A 20,323-nucleotide genomic window follows, 5' to 3' on the forward strand; every position below is an offset into this window, starting at 1 on the left:
ATTTATTAAGTTGCTATCCAGCACAATTCTTTGATAATTCCCCAATGGTTTACATGATCCATATAGTTTCGGCAGATGTCTGAAGCACACACGTCCCGATGACAACATGTCAATCGTAACACAAATATGACAAACCAACTATTCTGGTAAATGTGGGGAGAGAAGAAAAGTCTTGAATCTCCCTTTCAGAGAAGAGACACTTTCTCATTTTGTATGTCATAGGAAGCTGATTCATGAATAATAGTTCAAATCAACATAATGTGACATGCGAAATCAGGAATATCTAGATATCTTTGAAAAAATACATAAATTGTCCATATTGCCCAGCAAATTTTCTACAGTGGAAGGTAGGGTCGTTACATGCCATAACCGAAGGCCGAAGCACGACCACGTCCGTACCGAGCCGCCCTGCAAACTGTCATGAATACCGTGCAGCTTCATATAACCATAACGTCGTTAGACTTTGTTTAGATACATTAGGTACGTGTACCATAGTGTACCAGTATTTAGCAGTTATTTACCATCTACTTCTGAAGATAACATATGCTGGATAATTTACCTCGAGTCGTCATAACATAAAACAGCAATGCTTCCTTCAATCAATTGATACGGTGATGCGTCAATCTCGCGGTTGGAAATCCACGAACAATCTGCGTCTGAACAACCAACCCACATATCATGGTGAAACTGTCATGGAATACGTTTATTGACTTCATTGACAACGTCGTTATTTGTAAAGTATACATAAAAATATTTAGACATGGAAACGCCCATCCATCAATCCACCAAGAAATATTGTGATGCTTAAAACGTTTGATCAAACGAAGGGGGCGACCGCTTATGTGGTCCGCTCAGTTCGTTGTTTAGTATTTGTCGTCGAAAACACTGAATTTTGGAAATGGGACTTCTCGCAAACGCTTTGTCGGTCAAAACAATTCTTTTGTGGGAAGTTTCAGGAAGGAAATAGCGATAAACAAGTAAATAGATTCCGTGAGGATATATGCAGCAGCTCATTCACCGTGATTTTAATTACGATTCGAAGTTCTTATAGAGGCGATAATTACACCTTGACGTAGTTTTAAAATGGCGAATAGTTTGGCTTTGGATGATTTGGCGAAAGGTATGAAGAAAATGGAAATGAACTTCGACAATAAGCGGCAACCATCTCCGAAAACACTAGGTGAGTTTGCCGACAGGAACACAGACATGCACGTTATCTACTTCGGTTGGTTACAATAGCCTACCGGTAATAAATAAATTATAGGTATTGTAGGCTACAATTCCTTATGATTTGTGAAACTGTATGTTATTAAATTTACAGGACTTTCAATAAACTCGCATTCGCCAGTTGGTCCGAGAAAGGCAAGACTCGGATTGTCACCATCTCCAGTTATGACCCAACAGAGCAAAGGGTGAGTATGAATATTTCCTCGAGTAAATAATTATAAAAACTTCTTGCCGGAATGTATAAATTAAGTGGTGTCAATCTGCTGATTAATTGTAGCCAGAGTAGGAAGAAATGTTAAATCAGGCAAGAAAAAATGATTATTTTCAGATCTTTCAACCAACGTTTGAAAGAAGTGATAAATCAAACCGGAAGACTTCTCATTCGAGGAAAGTATTACCCTGCTAAAGAATCTGATTTCACTAATCATGGTGAGATTGGCGCCGGAACTTGCGGACAAGTCTTCAAGAAATGCTTCAAACCTGCCGATAAAATAATGGCAGTGAAGGTGGATAAATTAGATTTCTTGTTTGTTGATTCATTTTGACTTGAATGGTTTCCAGCTTTGTGCCATATGAGTATTGATGCATATAAATAGACAAAATATTACAACATTTCCTGTCTATCTTTCTCATGGCAAGTGTGATATCATGAAATCACTATCTGATACTATCTTAATTTGATTGGTACTGACGTTGGGATGCATTCTCTTAAAATGAAGTCATTGATACATCTTCCATTACAAATTTCCACTTTTGCTAGAAACAAACATTACTAAAATACAAACGGGATACTTAAGATTGTGGTTAAACTATATCAAATACATGCAAGCAAATAGTGCATCAAAACTTAACAATTGTATTGGAATGGTATGTGGATTCGGACGGATGGCAAACTGTATTTTATTACTGTATTTTGAGAATTGTGTGCATTTTGTCATTCTTCCTGCAGGAAATGTTGATATCCGGCACTGATGAAGAAACGAAAAGAGTGCTGATGGATCTTGACGTCGTACAGAATAGCAACTTCGCGCAAATCGTACAGTGTTATGGCATATTAATTACAGACGTATGTACCGTATCTATGTTTCCAGACCTTCTGTACTGCGCCTGTTGTAGTCTTGGCAATTTATCTTACAGAGCCACGTTTGGGTGTGTATGGAGTTAATGTCGACGTGTTTCGATAAATTACTCAAAAAAATCAATGGACCTGTTCCAGAATCTGTACTCGGAAAACTTGCCAATTCTGTGAGTATGATATAATCAGGGATGGTCAGTAACGAAAAACTTGACGCTTTTCAATAATACTTACTTCAGTAATACTTAAAACCAGCAGATTCTACTTCCCTAGTATTGGGCTGCATTGAAAAGCACTACTTCTACTCATACTTGAGTACTCTGTTTTACTTGGGTGTAGCCCAGGGATCACAAAGTCAAAAGTGGGAAATAGCTAATTTACCAAGTGGTTGATTCCACACACATCCATGATTACACAGATGGATGCGGGTAATTCATATTCGAACATTTTGCTAGAAAGGAAAAGTGTACCTTGAAATATTGGTTGGCAATTTTCGTGAGATATTTCAACATATATCGGCAATATGGCTCAGTCACATAGAAGGGACATAATAATGCACATATTTTTGTGCTCCGGAATGGAATGAGTTGTCCATTTTTTCCAATACTCATTGGCAACAATAGCCCATATCTGCCGGATCCTGCCCCGAGCTATAACTGATCTTGAATTTAGGTTGTCCATGCTCTTAACTACCTGAAAGAACAGCACGGAGTGATTCACAGAGACGTGAAGCCATCTAATATATTAATCGACCAGAACGGAACGATAAAGCTGTGCGATTTTGGTATAAGCGGACGGCTCGTAGACTCGAAAGCCAAAACGAGGTCCGCAGGATGCGTTGCTTATATGTCGGTAAGTGCTTCTCTTTGTCGGTGTCACACGTCTATGAGTCGTATCTAAGTATTGTTCCGGATATTGTCTTTGCTCTTTGTAGAATTTATACCCACATGAAGTCAATAAATGTTTTGACCTCAATTCACAACTGCATATGATGATCTATTACTAGTTCGCCATTGAACTTGAGAATTTAATTTTAATGTTATATGTTGGAAGGCCGGCTTTCAAATTGGTCTGTTGTTAGGACTGGTCTTTGTTACATGTTGTTGTAAGATCACAACCAGATCACGTTAACTTATATGATTTTTTTTTTTAAATTTTTTTTTTTTGGGGGTGTTACACTTGATACCATTGTCTATCGCCTATAATATGTCCTTTCTGTATAGCATTATGCATCAAACAGAGTAAGCCTACTACCAACAACAAGCAGTAATCTTTTGGACCTGATTTCAGAACCATTTGATCCCACTGAAAAACTGCTTCTTAGTTCCTTTTTTTTAACCTTATTAATGACCGTGTGCCGGGTTATTGTCTGGAACAGGATGCTCCCACGCCATGATGTGACAGTAATTTCAAGTCGTCGTCCTTCTTATGCTGTTCACAGTATGGCCAATTAGCCATGTCGATGGAGTGGAATTTGACTGCCTGATATGTTCCAATACCATCTGAGATTGACTGTTAGCACAATAATTTTCATGTTTAATGTCTTGTAGGCATATGATATCTAAATATATTAGATCTGTACCTCTCTTCATATATGATATCTGCTTATTACAGGTCCTATCAATACCTATGGTTTGCTTTATGTTACACTATTCCTTTGAATTTGCAGCTGCATTTTTCCTCTGTGACTGTGTAGTATTGCATAAAGAGGTTTCAATGATATCGTTCACCTATTCAAATTATCAAGCAATTTTAAATGTGTAAAACGACTGTGTATCAAATTGTGAATTGATGGATTACAATCTGAAATAAGGTTGTTGGTTAAACAATCCTTTTTCACAGCCAGAAAGAATCGATCCACCTGACCCAGCCAAACCAGATTACGATATCCGGGCTGATGTATGGAGTCTGGGCGTTTCGTTAGTGGAATTGGCAATTGGAAAGTTTCCCTATCCAAATTGCACAACTGATTTTGAAGTTTTAACTAAAGTATTACAGTGTGAACCTCCAAAGCTTCCCGCCAGCGGAAATTTTAGTCCAGCGTTCAGAGATTTTGTCAAGTTATGGTGAGTCTTTGCTCGCTATCTGTTATATACCCACATTATCCATTTGTGTAACTTTTTGTAGTCATAGTACAGGGGTGGGCAACCTGCGGCCGTGGAGGCATAATTGTGCGGCCGTGAGCGCGTGATGTGAAATGCATGTGCTGGCAGCCGTGTGTTGATGGATCATATGTTACATGTATGATAGAACTTATTACGACGATGGAGGGTATTGTTAAATCAGTGTGCTAAACTCTTTCACTGCATACTCTATGACTACGTTTCCAGCTGCTTCAATCGACATAATATAATACTGCAACCTACCGACTAAAAGACGGACCTGCGGGGCTCGTTCACTTTCGGACCAAACTCAGTACAGCCTTACGGCGAAAATGTGTTTTTGGTCCGAAAGTGAACGAGCCCCGTCCTTGTCCGGGTTCGCCAATTTCAGATTTGCTTAATTGGCTTCCTGCGATACGAATATGCGACTATCGTGCACTTTATCGAGAGTTGAGGGCACAATAATGATTGCTAAATGTAGATCTGCTTCCTATCTGTATGTATTGGAGTCAACTAATATGAAATTGAGCAATCCTCATGTATGTGGACAGGAGGAGTTTCTATACAATCTTAAAAGTTTCCATTAACATGAACCCGTAATTGTCTGTGTAACGCCTTCAGTGAATTGGTTAATTTATTTCCAGTCGTCTCTTGTCATGACTACCGGTAAAGCTGACTTTGCCTAGTACCGTTTTATTATTGCATTGTTACGCCACACTTCACCAATTTCGGTTAAGTATGAGGACCAAGGACTAAGCTTAGTCAGTCTTGTCACGAAGTCCAAATGTGAGTGGCCTATTGGCGATACTGCGATAGGTTGAACCGTAGTTATAAAAGCCTTGGTAAGCGGACAACATTGAGTGGGTGTGGGTGTATTGAGCAAACGGAAAGAAAATAATACAGTGAGACAAAACTTTTTCCTTAGCCCAATTACATTATAAAGTTAGTCTACATCGCAATATGTCAGTAAAACGAAAAAGAACAATAACAGAGGAGAAGAGGGCATTTAATGTCAAATGGGAATTGGATTATTTTATGGTAGAAGCGGCAGCCCATACTATGATGTGTATGATATGCAATCAAGTGGTCAAAACTGTTGAAGGAGATAATGCAAGGCAGCATTTTCGTCGTCACGTGTCACACAAGTACGCAAAAATGGTGGGTGAGTCGAGGAAAAGTTGTCTCGAAAGTTTGAAGAAAAGTGTGCAACTGCAGACATCTTGCATATCAGCTTTCATTCAGTCGAAAAATAAGTTGTGCGAAGCGTCTTATATAGTCGCATATCATCTTGGTGCAGCGGGAAAGCCTTATTCAGATGGAGAACTCCATAAGCGATGTCTCATGGACGTTGTTAGGTGCATTCATCCTGGTAAGGAAGCTGATTATTCTCCAATTGCTCTCTCGCGTCGTACAATTCAGCGTCGGCAAGATGATATCGCCAAACAGTTGACGATCTCCCTACAGATAAAGGTTAATGAGGAAGCAACTTTATTTTCACTGGCTATCGACGAATCGACTGACATTAAGGACTCTGCACAACTATTGATCTTCATTCGCTCTCTGTCTCCAAATTTTGAGTTCTGCGAAGATCTGCTCTCAATGGAAACACTCTCCACCCGCACTCGTGGTGAAGACATATTTGGGGCTGTTAAGAATGCTTGCATTCGCAATGGATTAGACTTGAAAAATCTTCGCGGTATTTGTACAGATGGAGCACCTGCAATGCTAGGTAACACAAATGGCTTTGTGACAAGATTTTCAGAATTCGTGTCGAAAGAGTACGATAATAACCAGCTCACAAACCTTCATTGTATTATCCACCAAGAAGCCCTGAGTGTCAAATCTGTTGCCTTAAATGACACTTTGAAAGACGTCAATCGCATCATCTTGTACATTCGTGCAAATGGTCTTCATCATAGGCAATTTCAAGAACTTCTGCAAGAGCGCGAAACGTCGGCAGAAGACATTCTCTACCACGCTGCAGTTCGTTGGTTGTCCCAAGGAGACACATCTCGTCGTGTTCTACAGTTGCGAGAAGAAATACTGGAATTTTATTCCACAAAAAATAAAGACTGCTCCTTTCAAAATGAGAACTTTGTCATATATTTGGCGTTTCTTTTGGATTTTCTGTCCCATGTTAACATTTTAAACCGAAGCCTACAAGGAAAAGAAGCAACGATATGCACCATGTACAAAAAAGTATCGGATTTTGATGACAAATGTCGTCTCCTTAAACTTCATATTCAGCAGCGTAATTTTTTCCATTTTACACAACTTGAGCCTCTCATCGACAGCTGCGAAATAAAGGTAGAAAAGATTCCGATCACTTTATTTTCGGGGATTTTTGATACTGTGTTGCAGGATTTCGCAGATCGTTTCAAAGATTTCCAAAAAATCTCACATACATTACGACTTGTTGCCTTTCCACACCTGGTGGAAACGGAAAATGCTCCGCCACACCTTCAGATGGAGCTGTTGGAATTGAAGAATGATGAGCAGCTTGTGACAAAGTTCAAGTGCGAGGAAAATTTGATTGACACGTGGAAAATGGCCCATGAATATCCACTTTTGCGAGAATTGGCTAGAGAAACTCTTGTTATTTTCGGAAGCACTTACGTGTGCGAGTCTGCCTTTTCGCAAATGAAATACCTGAAAAACGAGTACCGAACTCGCTTGCTGAACGGAAACCTAGAGTCGCAACTAAGACTTATGGTGTCGCGTGAGGTTCCCAATTTTGCAAGTTTGTCATCTCGTATGCAAAATCAAGGAAGTCACTGATTTCAATGTTAGAGACTTTCCTTAAATAAATTCGTTTCAAAATATGTTTGGTATTTATTAGATATGATAAGATTAGTAGATATTAAGTTTTTAAACAAAACTAAAATGTCCTCCGAGGGCGGCCAAATGTCCTCGTAGGCAATTATACCGCGTCTTTGTGCTAGTGGATTGCACCAAAGTTGCGTGAAATGTGGATTTCGGCATTAGCGACGGCAATGGGTATGGCTGACTTTATCAACCCAAATAACGTTAACGGGTATTTCGGGATTCAAAACGGAAGATTGAGATTTTTTTAGTCAACTCACATATGGCTGGCGGCCGTATGGCGTCGAAGTATTCGAAATGCGGCCGTGGACGCCAAAAAGGTTGCCCACCTCTGTCATAGTAGAATTACTCCTTAGTTATTAGGATATATAATTATTCCAGTCCGAATGCTGGGTTTGTGTCCAATCCCAATGTGCTAAGATTGTTCTGCGTGTAATCAAGTGTCTGAGAAATATGATTCCAGGTCAAAGAATTGATGCTCTCGGGGTTTATTCTACATTAAATTTCAGGTATTAATGACTATCATTTCAAAACATCACCAGTCAAAACGACATGTAAGGTGATCTCTTTCAATCAGACTCAAATAACAGTTGGCGCTGTATATGCAAATGTAGTAGGAAAAGTATCTCTAAATAAATAAATCAAAAGTTTATATCAAGTAGTCTCCTTTCAGATGCTTAATCGTGCTTAAACTGATGTAGTCTCATAGGGTTAACAGGTGAGATTTCAAGTATTTGTTGATCAAAGTTACATTTTTCAGCCCATGAAATTGTAACTGCAATTGAGGTATAGGCCTATATCATTGAAAACTGGCACTGAACAAAGGCCTCCCACCAATTGACTTGCTATGTTTGCCTGAAGTATAAAATATTGTGCTGACGTAAAAGTCAATCCTTGGTCTTCGTCTCATAAACATTCCACTGACAATGTAGGTTGGATATGTCAGTGAATTTTGTCGTTAAGATGTCCATTACATAATAATTATAATATTTCTTGACTCATCATAATCGATTTATTGGTGTCTTGGATGTGAATTTGATAAAAAAAAGTCTCGTGATATATTGATATTGGTAACAAATATTGCCATCATCGGCTGAAATTGTCAGCGGTATTGGCTTCAAATTCGATATCAGTCAGGCTCCAGTCCATAATTATGATATATCCATTCGTATTGCGGAGATTTCTTACTATGATTTATATTGACTTCCGAGTATCTTGGTTTATAACTTATAAGCCTTGATCTTCGTCGATGTTTTTATTGGCAGCAGTTGAAATGAGAATAGTGCGAATTGCCATCACTTTCGGTCGAAATTGTAATCACGATATTCGAGAAAATAATTCCGATCCGTAAATGGCAACGCATTAATGCGACTACCGTACAAAGCTGACATATTATCATGCGTGATCAATTGATGATACTACGATTGATTTTAGTTGCACAAAGAATGTTCTAATGAGGCCAAAATACAAGGAACTCCTGCAACATTCGTTCCTCCTGAAGCCCGAGAACTCGACCGTCGACACCGCGGCCTGGTTAAAGACCGTACTTTATAAACGCGCCTCGGCGTCCAACGACCCTTTCACGCAAGCACTGCCCGCCGCTCAGAAACCGGCACCGAGCAGCGGCGAAGCATTATTCCAGGACTTCTCCTTCGAGTCGGGCTCTGGCGGTTGGATCAAGTTTGATAGCTGACACTGTCTGTGTTTCGAGGACTTTTTCGACGAGATAACGACGACATATATCGATTCGCTGTTTTCTTTCTGTAGCGACATATCTTGAAAGATGTGCAATAAACTTCTAGCGACTTTTGTGATTTTGCGTGTTCGATGCTGTTCGGAGGGTTAAAACAAGGTGTTTGGTGGCTGTGTGCCAATTTGAGTATCCGCTAGCCGTTGTACTGATATCTCAAAGTGGTTTGTTTCAGTGGGTTTTTCCTCCGTAATCTCCTTATCAAAATGCACACCTCTGTAACTGAAACTCCCTTCTTCTCAATATGTACTAAGCCTGCTTCAACCGCAAGACAAAGTTAGTTGTGCATTTGTTACATGTCCTTCCGAAGTCAAAAGATTCTATAACTTCGCAACAGTGCCTTCGAAGTGAGAGCGCACTCTTCGCTGCTATCGCGATTACGGTTGGGCAAAATCGAGTTACTGAGTGAGATGTATAGTGTATACGGATTGAGTATTAGGCTTCGGCAGGTAAATCACCTGGCTCAGTTGCCTTTCCTCTGTTCTTTCACTCCGCTACAGCCTTCAGTTTTCCAAATATTTCTAGAGTATTTTTAGGCATCTACGTCGTTCCATTTCAGAACTTCTGGCTGCGTTCAACATGGTAAGACCGGTTGGTAAGATCTTTGTCATCCATGGACCTATTCCGCCATTTATATATAGCTGACGACCCGATTATCAAATAACATCATCATTATCCAGTAGGCTAATTCAAGTTTCCACAAGATTGGGATTGAATGAAAGATCATATACCGACCTTACCCTACGGATAATAATTGGAAGGTGGGTCGTTACATCGATCTGGAACATAGGGCAGTGGTTCTCAACCGCCGGTGCCGGTCCGCGATGACATTCCTGCCGGTCCGCGAGGAATATTACAATTTTATACTTTAAGTTCAAGAGGCCATGTTGAAGGCTTGTCCTTTGATAAAATAAATAAAACATCTAATTTCAAACTGATTCAAAACCTCGTGAGGTAACGTTAGGGCTAGAAACATGTTCGATTTGACTTAAAGTACAAGACGTTTCATTTGACGACATGCGAGCGACAAATACAGAACAGATACGAGCTCACTCATCGCTGAGCAGCGCAGTTTGATCATTAGCTTTCGATTCATTTATTTTGTGCAGGACCGTAACTGGGGCACCCCAAACCGCCCAATTGGAGAGGCGCCGAGCTTGAAAAGGGCCCAAAATTATTTCGTAAATGAATATAAATCAAAGCGTTTTATTTGAAACATTTTCTAACATTTTTCAATTTCTTTTCGGGCTTTGCACGATTTAGTGTCCCTAAATGCCTTATTAGGTGCCCTTATTTCTCCAAGAAATACGCATGATTTATAGGCATGTTGGCGTCAGCCATTGCCGCACCACGACGTTTCCACACATAATGAAGTTTAGGTTAACATATGGGACTCCGAAATTTGGGCCTAAAATTCGACCGCGAGAAAAGCGCTTCAGTCGTGAATGATCGAAAATTGTCGCGATAAGGTACGTAAACCAGTGATTCCCAAGTGCGGCCCCGAGGGCCGCATGCGGCCCCCAGATAGCCTTCTTGCGGCCCCCAAAATATATGAAGAAATCGATTTATGACAAAAAACAAAATTTATATTTATAAAATACTCTTGCCTGGCTTGGCCTCTGTAGTTTTTAATTATAGAATTTAGAATTGCAGGAAAGTTGTGAGTATAGACTGCTAACGTTACGTCACTGCTGTTTCAATGCAATGTGCCCTAACTTTCCAGTTGAACGAGCAGTAGCTATAGATATAAATAGGTAATGATAACTTTCAAAACCAAAGGAAAATCCTGAAAAAATGGTAGATTTTTCCCACTTTGTGGTCGCTTGACTAAAAAAGAAAAAGAGGCTCAACTCCCGGAAAATAGAGTTTTTCTTTCACATTAACAGGTGGTTAACTGAAAAAAAAGGTAAACTTTCCGGTCCAGCTCCCGAAATAGCCGCCGTAGCGTTCCTATAGCGCTGACTTAATGTATATCAGTCGAATTTGGCCCTATATGTAACCAAAATCCTCAAAAAAGAACACAAAATCTCAAGAAAGAAGACATTTGGGCGTCCTCCGAGGACACTTTAAAAAAATCAAAAAAGAGGACAAATCATCTTCAAAGAGGACGTATGGTAACGCTATGATAACTAGATGTGCAACACGTGACTCACGGTTGAATACGCCGAGATTCATACTGCTTTGCCGGCTAAAAGCAGCATAATTGGTAGTCCTATAGTCAGGGCCGTAACTGCCGCCCCCCAAACCCCCCAATTGAGGGGGGCCGAGCTCGAAGGGGGCCCAAAATTATTTCGTGAATTAGCATAAATTATAGAGTATTTTTTGAAAATTTATGCAACTTTTTCAAAATTTTTTCGCGCTGTGCGCGATTTCAATTCGCCACATATCTTGATTATTAGGTACTCTTCCCCAAGAAAAAATACGCAAGATTTATAGAAATGGGCATATCAGCGTTGGTCATGACCGCACCACAACGCACCAAGACACATAAAGTTTTAGGCCATGTAACAAGTGACTCCAAGAAGTGTGTCACAGAACGATCGGTAGCGAGAAAGCCTTGGCCATGAAGGACTGCTTTCATGCTGACCGAAAACTTCGAAATACCAAAAACTTCGTTATATATACAAAATACATATAGGTTTAATTAGGCGCCTAAATGACTGGCGCCGAATGTTCTTGTCTTGGCAATCTGAACCTCACAAGACAAATACCATCCCGCAGGAAGGAAAATTATATACCAGTAAAGAAATACCAATCTGAAATCGTGTGATCTTTCAGTTTAGTAGGTTTTGGCAATTCTACATTTTTTGATATAGCAGACAGGAGGTCACGAAATATCATCATGTAAAGAAGTCATACCTAGGGGTCCGCCCGCCCGAAGATATTTAATTTTACGTGGTCTGCAGTTTCAAAGACACCTCTCACTCAGCTCTACCGGTAAATATGATTACGTGGGCAAAGAGGACAACCATGCAATTCCCGATCTTATTTACCGATTTTATCACGAATTATCGAAATATTCGCGCGTCGCGCTGTCTCACTAAACAGTACAGCTTTAATTTCGTGGCAAAAGCGAACAACGTGATGCGGGGTCAGTTTATCACCCTATGGGAGCCCGGGGTCCTGACGAAGTGCTGTTACGTTCCTGCCAACGGGTATACCCCTGGAGATGTTTAATTACTATTGAGGGGGCCTATACCTTTTCAAACACACCTCACTAAGCTCTACCGGTAAATCAGATTACGTGAACAGAGACAGGATGAAAATTGATAGCAATACATGCAATTCCCGATCATATTGACCGATTCAGTCATGAAACTAAAGAAATTTCTCGCGCGTCGCGCGTTTAGGCGAGAAAAGCTGATTCACTCAACGGACACCCAATGCAGCAGATAAGTATAGCGGTAAACAGTGTACAGTTTTGAAATCTTGCCAGGGCAATAAAACTACTCTGAAATAACCATGATGACTGTTTGGGTCCGTTTCATAGCCGTAGTATTCGTGCGGCCCCGACCGTACTCTAAAATTCTAAATTTGGCCCTCACACCGAAAAAGTTTGGGAACCACTGACGTAAACTCTTTGCTTACGGTGAGTAGAATGGATGGGATCACAAGTACAGGTGAAAACATCCACCCAAGTGTAGGGTCTTGGTGCGAAGCCCCCGAAAGTTTGGCTTATCGACCTGTGGGGGGCCTATCAACGTTTTTTGGGGTGGGCTGACGAAGTGCTTTTTCGACCCGGATTTGCGGATGGCTGGTATAGCTGCTGTAATGTGCTTTCTTGCGGCACGCACTGTATTCGCAGTTGTCGGAGTAGCCTGCGTCTGGTGGCAGTGGGCAATGAGCAAAGGAGCACGACAAGGTGCTTGGTTCGACTCCGATACGGTTCTTCTTTTGATATTGTCGGTCGGTATTGAGTTGGTGTGGCCGTTTAAACCCACGACCTTTGGCGCGAAAGACTGTAAACGACTTGCAGCGGTAGCACATTTATATGGACAAGGAAATTTTACCTCGACTTGGCAAACTCACTACCATAAAATCACATGGATGCCGTCATGAATATTATTAAATACGATCAAAACCCTCCAAATGTCACTCTCTAGCATCATATAATTGCCAAAAACGGTTACATTTTGGCTTCATTTCAATTTTGACAGTTCACCGGTCCGCCAGACATTTTTTGAAATTTTACCGGTCCGCGAGGCGAAAAAGGTTGAGAACCACTGACATAGAGCAAAAAAAGCGCGGTAAACTGATTCTAAATCAAAACTTAGCCAATTTCGTTGCGGCTATAAGGCCTGGTGCCGGGTTTTGCCCGTTTCATCGCAGAATGCATTCATTTTATTGGAAGAGATTCTCAAACAGTTGGTACGACGAATGAAAAAAAGATACTAGGAATCTATCAATTGTTAAGTCACGTTTCCTTACTGGTTTCTTTTCCAGTCAAACTTCACAGCATATCTTGACTCCGATATCGTCTGAACGTTCGAGCACAGAAGACGCGCGTCCCCTACGTTCAAATACCACACGCGCGCTCACAGCAAGTACCTGTGGAAGACTATACAATCTGACCTATCGATCTCGCTTCCCATGACATGCCGCCCTATTTCTTGTCGCTTTCTTTTTCTATACTGTATTCTTTACTTTCATTCAGTGTGCATGCCTCCTCTTTACTACGCCTAGGCCAAGGTGGGTGTCCGATTCCATTGACAAATCCAAGTCGCTTCGACATCTTCCTGTCTATTCATTGTATCGCATTTTTTGTGGTGTATTGAACTGATAAAATTGCTAATAAACCAATGATGATGATGATGATGAATCTGAATCAAGTTTTCCGTCCACTAATGATGTAGCAGTGTTCTGCAGTCGATGCCAGGCGCGGCTCGTGTGCGGAATACGTGGTGTTGTTACGAGATGCAGTAATTCGAAAATTTGCTCGATAGAAGGACCATTCATATTGAAGTCATATAACTATTCCATTTAGTACCGAATCCAATAGGCTAAGGTGGGTGTCTGATCTTAATGGCCACTCCAAGTTGTTTCGACACCTTCCAATCTTTTCATTGTATCGCAATCTTGTGATGTTTTGAAACGATGAAAATATTATTAAACCTGATTGATTGATTGATTGATTGAGAACTTATATATGCCTAATTGAATTTGTCTGGAAGACAGTATAGGTATGATGGTGAATAAAAGTATGAATGTATGTCGGGCAACCTATGATTACATGACCGTAACTGCCGCACCGCAAACGAAGGGGACTCAAAAGTATTTAGCTAATCAACATAAATTATAGAGTAGCCTAATTTGTAGGAGGTTTTCTATAGCTTCGATATCCTCTTCGCGCCTTGCGCGATTTAAGATTATTAAATCTCTAGATACCCTCAGCGTCCAAAGAAAAAAATCAGCATCATTTATAAAAACATTGGCATTTCAATTTTCAACACCGGTCATTACCTCTCGACTACACACCAAGACTTCTGAAGTTTCGGTCAGCATGCGACTTCGCCAGGGATATCTGGACTAGTCTATATATCACTGGACTTCGCGTAGGGTGTTATCAAATAAAACGTTGGCCGAAAATCACTGCCGCATGTTGACCAAAACCGATATCTATTGCCAACTGTCCATGATACGGAATATATCGCCATATAGAGTAAATATAGTCCCTCATCTCTACCAGTAAATATGATCACGTGAACTGAGAGAGGATTGAAAATTAATAATAATATATGCAATTACCAATTTTATAGACCAAATTCAACCTTGAATATGAAATTGTTTGGCGCTCCGCGCGACTACATACACGCATGGGACAGATCCCCATAACAGCCATAACTCGAGTCAAGTCGAGTCATCAGAAAATCGTGACTCGAGTCGAGTCATGACTCGAGTCATTACAACCCTGCATAACAGTAAAAAGTGATCGTATGGTAGTGTGGTAAAAGGCCCGCAGTGAATGGGGGTCTGTGAGCATGAAGCACCCCCCAGAATCATGATATATGATCTTATATATGGAGGGCCCAAGACTAATATTTTTTGGGGACTGACGGATTACTTTTTTGGCCCCAGCGAGATAGTGTAACGGTGATGCGTCCAGCTTCTCGAGCGGTAGGTCGTGGATTCGATCCCCGGGCGGGTCCTACCAAAGACTCGAAAATTGGTATCCGCAGCTATCCTGCTAGGCGCTCATCAGCAATCACGGATAGCATGGAGGAGAAAAATAAAACGGGGGTGCAGACTAAATGACCTCACGGCCGTATCGCAACTCCGTCGTCAAAGCATCTCCATGGTGCAGGCGAAAAAGAATATCATCTCTCCTGTATGCGCATATGTGTGTGCCGAGTGTACTCTGGCCGGGTGTATTTATTTTGTACATTGAAGCTAATGAAAAGCTAATGAAGCTACTTAAACAAGGAAGCTAACGAAAAGATAATTAAGCTAATGAAAAGCTAATGAGCTAATGAAACAAGCTTATGAAAAGCTAATAAAGCTAATGAAGCTTCCTTTTTTAAGTAGCTTCATTAGCTTGTTTCATTAGCTTCGTTACCTTTTCATTCGCTTAATTAGCATTTCATGAGCTTCAATGTACAAAATAAAAACACTCGCCCATACCTACGACGTTGGTGATTGATCATGCGGAGCCATTCCATAACCAAGATTTTATCGATTCCATTGGCCTACAATCCTACATCCGGACTGGAGTGCTGTTTAGAAATTCCTACCAACATCGCGTTTTTGCAAGATGCTCCCATGGCAATAGAAAGGCAAGACATATGAGTGTTGCCGCATTTCCAGGACTAGGCCCCAAATTCGCAAAACATGTCTTCCCGAGGTAGGGTGGTTTCGATTTCGCAATTAGGCAATCTCAGTCATGTGTAAAATGAAAATCAGTATTTTGGATAGTCCTCGTCCCATTACTACTTGTTGGATCACACTCTCGGCGAAAAGGTATGTATTCACACCCGTGTATCTCCAGTGATACACGGGTGTGAATATACACCTATGTGGTACACGAAACCAGAATTAAATACAGACTTGGTTGATCGGCAGTCTTGAGCTGTTTGCAACATATACTTGGGCAATTGGTCCTTTACAGACAACATAAACACGGGGAAATTTGTACTATATAGACATATATTATGGTCAATGATTATTGGTCATTTGCCGCCTATACCCTTGGATTTCACAATAATCATTGGCCATTTATTATACAATCCAGCGCGCTCAGTTAGTCTTCGACCTACACTGATACCAGGTATATGCAACGTACATAACAGGTCGACATATATAATAGGCCTATAAAGTATCGCATCAGCCGCAAGATGTGTATTTGCTTATCATAGGCTTGCGTATGGGCACTACTCCGGGTATATATATGTTGGTATGCGGCTTAAGAAGCACGTTGTGTTATCCGACAATCAGGGCCGTAACAGCACTTCGTCAGGCCCCCTCCAAAACGTTGGTCTTGGGCCCCCCATATGGTGGTAAACCTAACTTCTGGGGGGCTTCGCCCCCCAGACCCCCCTCAGGCTCTACGCTGTTTACCGCTACATGTCATCTACATTGGGTGTCCGTTTAGTGTGGTAGCTTTTCTCAGCTGACCGCGCGAAGCGCGAATAAATTTCTAGAGTTCATGAATGAATCGGTCAATATGATCGGGAAGTGCATATATATTGCTATTAGTTTTTACCCTCTCTCTGCTCACGTAATCTGATTTACCGGTTAAGCTGAGTGAGGTGTGTTTGAAAAAGTAGGAACCCTCAAAAATAGTTAAACATCTCCGGGTGTATACCCGTTCACAGGAACGAAACAGCACTTCGTCAGGCCCTCAAAAAAAACTTGAGTCATGGGCTTCCAATAGGTGATAAACCGTCCCCTATCACGTTGTTCACTTTTACCGCGAAGTTATAGTGGTACCGTTTCGTGAGCCAGCGCTATGCGCGAAAATTTTCGATAATTCATGATAAATCGGTCAATAAGGTCGGGAATTGCATATATATTGCTATAAATTTCTTGTCCTCTCTACTCATATTTACCGCTTTAGCTTAGTGAGGTGTCTTCGAAACTTTAGAGCCCGTAAATAATAATTAAACATATTCGGGCGGGCGTACCCGTTCGTATGACATCGTTACATGATGTTATTTTGTGACCTCCTGTCTGCTATATCAAAAAATATAGAATCGCCCAAACGTACTAAACTAAAAGTACACACGATTTCAAATTGGTATTTCTTCATTGCCATATAATTTTTTCTCTGCGGGATGGTATTTGTCTTCTAAGGTTCAGGTTGCCATGACATTCGGCGCCAGTCATTCAGGCACCTATGGACAATTAAACCTATGTGTAATTTGTATATATAACGAAGTTTTCGGTCAGTATAAGGGCAGTCCCTTTCGGCCGAAGTTTTCTCGCTGCCGATCGTTCTGGCACGCTTCTTGGAGTCGCATATTGCATGATCTAAGACTTTATACGTCTTGGTTCGTCGTGGCGCGGTAATGGCCAACGCTGATATGCCCATTTCTATAAATGTTGCGTATTTTTTCTTGGGGGAAAAGTACCCAATAATAAAGAAATTTGGCAACTTGAAATCGCGCCCAGCGCGAAAAATTTTTGAAAAAGTTGTACAGATTTTCAAAAAATACTCTATAATTTATGCTAATTCATGAAATAATTTTGAGCCCCCTTCGAGCTCGGGCTCCCCTCAATTGGGGGGTTTGGGGTGCGGCAGTTACGGCCCTGCCGACAATGATAGCGTAATGGTTAAGCGTCCGGCTTCTTGATCGGTAGGTCGTGGCTTCGATCCCCAGGCGGGTCAGACCAAAGACCTAGTAACACTGGTATCCATGACTTCCCTGCTTGGCGCTCATGCATTACTGGGATAGCAAGGAGGGATTGTGCAAGACTTAGAAAGCCACACAAGGCTATATCTATAGCTTCCTTGTCCAGCGGCATATGTACATCATGCACTCATGGTATGCATATGCACAGATCGTGTGTATGTCTATCATGAGTCGGTGTGTATGCCGCAAAAACATCAAGGACAAATATAAACTGCGTCCTTCCTTTCTTCCTTGTTACCGTTGTCACTGGGACAATTTACCAGCATTTACGGAAGAAAAGTGGAAGATGCGTGACCCGACCACATTAAATAACGATTTAGCAACCTTTCAGTAGAGCCAAAGTTCGAAGCGTATGTGGACTTTCAAATAAGTTATAAATATATCTTTGACTCTATAATACAGTCCAAATATGCTACGATTTTTGGGCGCTGAAATCCGCGGCACCCCTCTGGGTGCAGGTTATCTTACCGATGACAACCTTCGATTTTTTCCTTTCACTATACTTCCACAATTGAAGCGCTTAGGTGGTACGTGAGAAGCACCGTCATCGACGCAAGCGGTACCGGTTGGATTCCGGCCAGTATAGAACGTTCCAAAGCGTCGGATATTTATCTGTGCTCCTTCTCACCTTATGGCGACAAAAAAACGATTATGGACATATACTGTAAATGAAAGAGAGATCATAAAAATAAAGATCGAACACTGTTATATCGAGCTCTAGGCCAAGGCCCAGGTAGATTCTATATCTAAGTGACAGTAGTCTGACTAGTCGTTTCGGCATCCTCTTATCTGTTCATTGTATCGAATTGTACAGTGTGTGTCTTGAGCGAATGAAAACATATAATACAACAGTTAACACTGTCCGACTGGATTTTCTCGCTATCACCGTATTATTGGCTATTATGTTGTGTTAGCTATTATATTAGGGTTACCATATTTTGGAATCGGGAACGGAGGACACTTTTATGAAATCATAAAAGTTAGTTTACCGAAATAGAAAACAGCTGATTTTGCAATACCTGTTGTGTTGACTAAAAGAAATGAAATTTTTCAGATGTGGCTCGCGAAATACCCGCTTTTACGTTATATTATCAGGGTGGACTAAAAAACATCTATCTTTTAGGCCAAAATTTAACGTGATTCGTGGTCTTTTGGGGCATTTTAGGCTAAAAAGAAGGACAAATTGCCAACATAGAGGACATTTGGACGAAGGGAGGGCATTTCTTCAAAAGGAAGGACAAATCCTCCCAAAGGAGGACGTATGGTAACCCTATATTATATGTGTTCGGCAATGAAACCGTATAACCCCAATCATTCCACGAACTTGAACAATGTATAGCCTATGTATCGGTATATTTATTCTTTCATAACAAATGCTAAATAATGCTGAGATGTCACTCTCTAATAAAAATGGCTGTTGATGTGATACCCATAGGAACGAGCAAGAGTCCACCGTTGTTTGTGTAGGATGCCTAATCTCGTTTGAAGATAGTAGTCAGTTTAAAGCCGCATGTATGCAGTAGAATGAATAACATGCTACCTATAACAACGCCTGTTAATCATGTATAGAGACATTTTCCCTCCGCATTTCAGCATTTTAGAAGAGTTCCAATGTGTTTAAAGACGTCAATGCTCTATTCCACACTGATCATATTATTATTTATTGGATGTTCGCGATAGCACAGCGGGTTGGAATAACGTCACTTGAATTAGCCCTCGTTTGTTTTTGCAACTTCAAATTAAAACTTCGCGATTTCCTAAATATGCCCACGGCCATTGACATCAATTCGCGGAATTACGCGAAAGACAATTTTTGGCATATACTATACTTTCGGGTCGTAATCAACGTAATTTTCACACTCGGCAGAACGTAAATGCGAAGATCAAGGACAGGGAAGCGATTCAGACCTTCCTTATAGTCGAGTTTACAGTGTGTGCATTTTATCAGGGCTTAAAATTCAGGAAGAAGAATTTGCAGTCTCCGCATTATTACGTTTAATGATATGAAAATCTTTAATATTTTGATTATCGTAAGAAGAGACACGGATTTGTTATATCTTTCAATAATAGCAGGGCCTTTTAGTGAGTGCTATTATATGCCAGACTTGAGTTAGTTCGGTATGATAATAGGAAGTAGTCGAAACACAACACTTACCATGCTGTACGAATAGTAATAAATGTTGAAATGCCTGGTGATTTATGATTTGTTTTTGTGGGCTTGAAACTGTACTTCTTTAACAGATTGCCTAATCCCAATCGCCGCATGTTAAATTGTTCTTGCACTGTGAACGACAGTCGTGTAGTCTATTACCACTCCCAGCATAGTCAGGAACACATTTTTGGCACCAAATTTTGCCTTCACACCATTTCTAGTTAGTGTAAATGCACTATTTCATATGGAGATATATCCCTGGGATGTAAGGCGCATAAGTGAATACATGCAAACAGACCCCACTACCCCCTGGGATCTCGTTGTGAAATAGTGCATTTTTCTCCTCGA

General features: G+C 40.8%; 1 protein-coding gene across 2 annotated transcripts; it reads left to right on the forward strand.

Moving 5' to 3' along the window:
* Positions 1-917: 917 nt before the first annotated feature.
* Positions 918-9,041, forward strand: LOC145458743 (dual specificity mitogen-activated protein kinase kinase 7-like). 2 transcript variants are annotated; one of them, XM_080337209.1, is made up of 8 exons: positions 918-1,180; positions 1,322-1,412; positions 1,556-1,733; positions 2,177-2,293; positions 2,365-2,472; positions 2,975-3,154; positions 4,145-4,368; positions 7,609-8,655. In XM_080337209.1, exons 1-8 carry the CDS (start codon positions 1,084-1,086, stop codon positions 7,661-7,663), a joined length of 1,050 nt encoding a protein of 349 aa, XP_080193335.1. In that variant the 5' UTR covers positions 918-1,083; the 3' UTR covers positions 7,664-8,655. The 2 variants fall into 2 exon arrangements, with proteins under 2 accessions (XP_080193335.1, XP_080193334.1); XM_080337208.1 differs by lacking the exon at positions 7,609-8,655 and adding an exon at positions 8,662-9,041 and having other exon boundaries at positions 922-1,180.
* Positions 9,042-20,323: the final 11,282 nt, after the last annotated feature.

Source organism: Botryllus schlosseri, chromosome 16 (genome assembly GCF_051294905.1).
Source record: "Botryllus schlosseri isolate E-star chromosome 16, Bs_hap1, whole genome shotgun sequence".
NCBI lineage: Eukaryota > Metazoa > Chordata > Ascidiacea > Stolidobranchia > Styelidae > Botryllus > Botryllus schlosseri.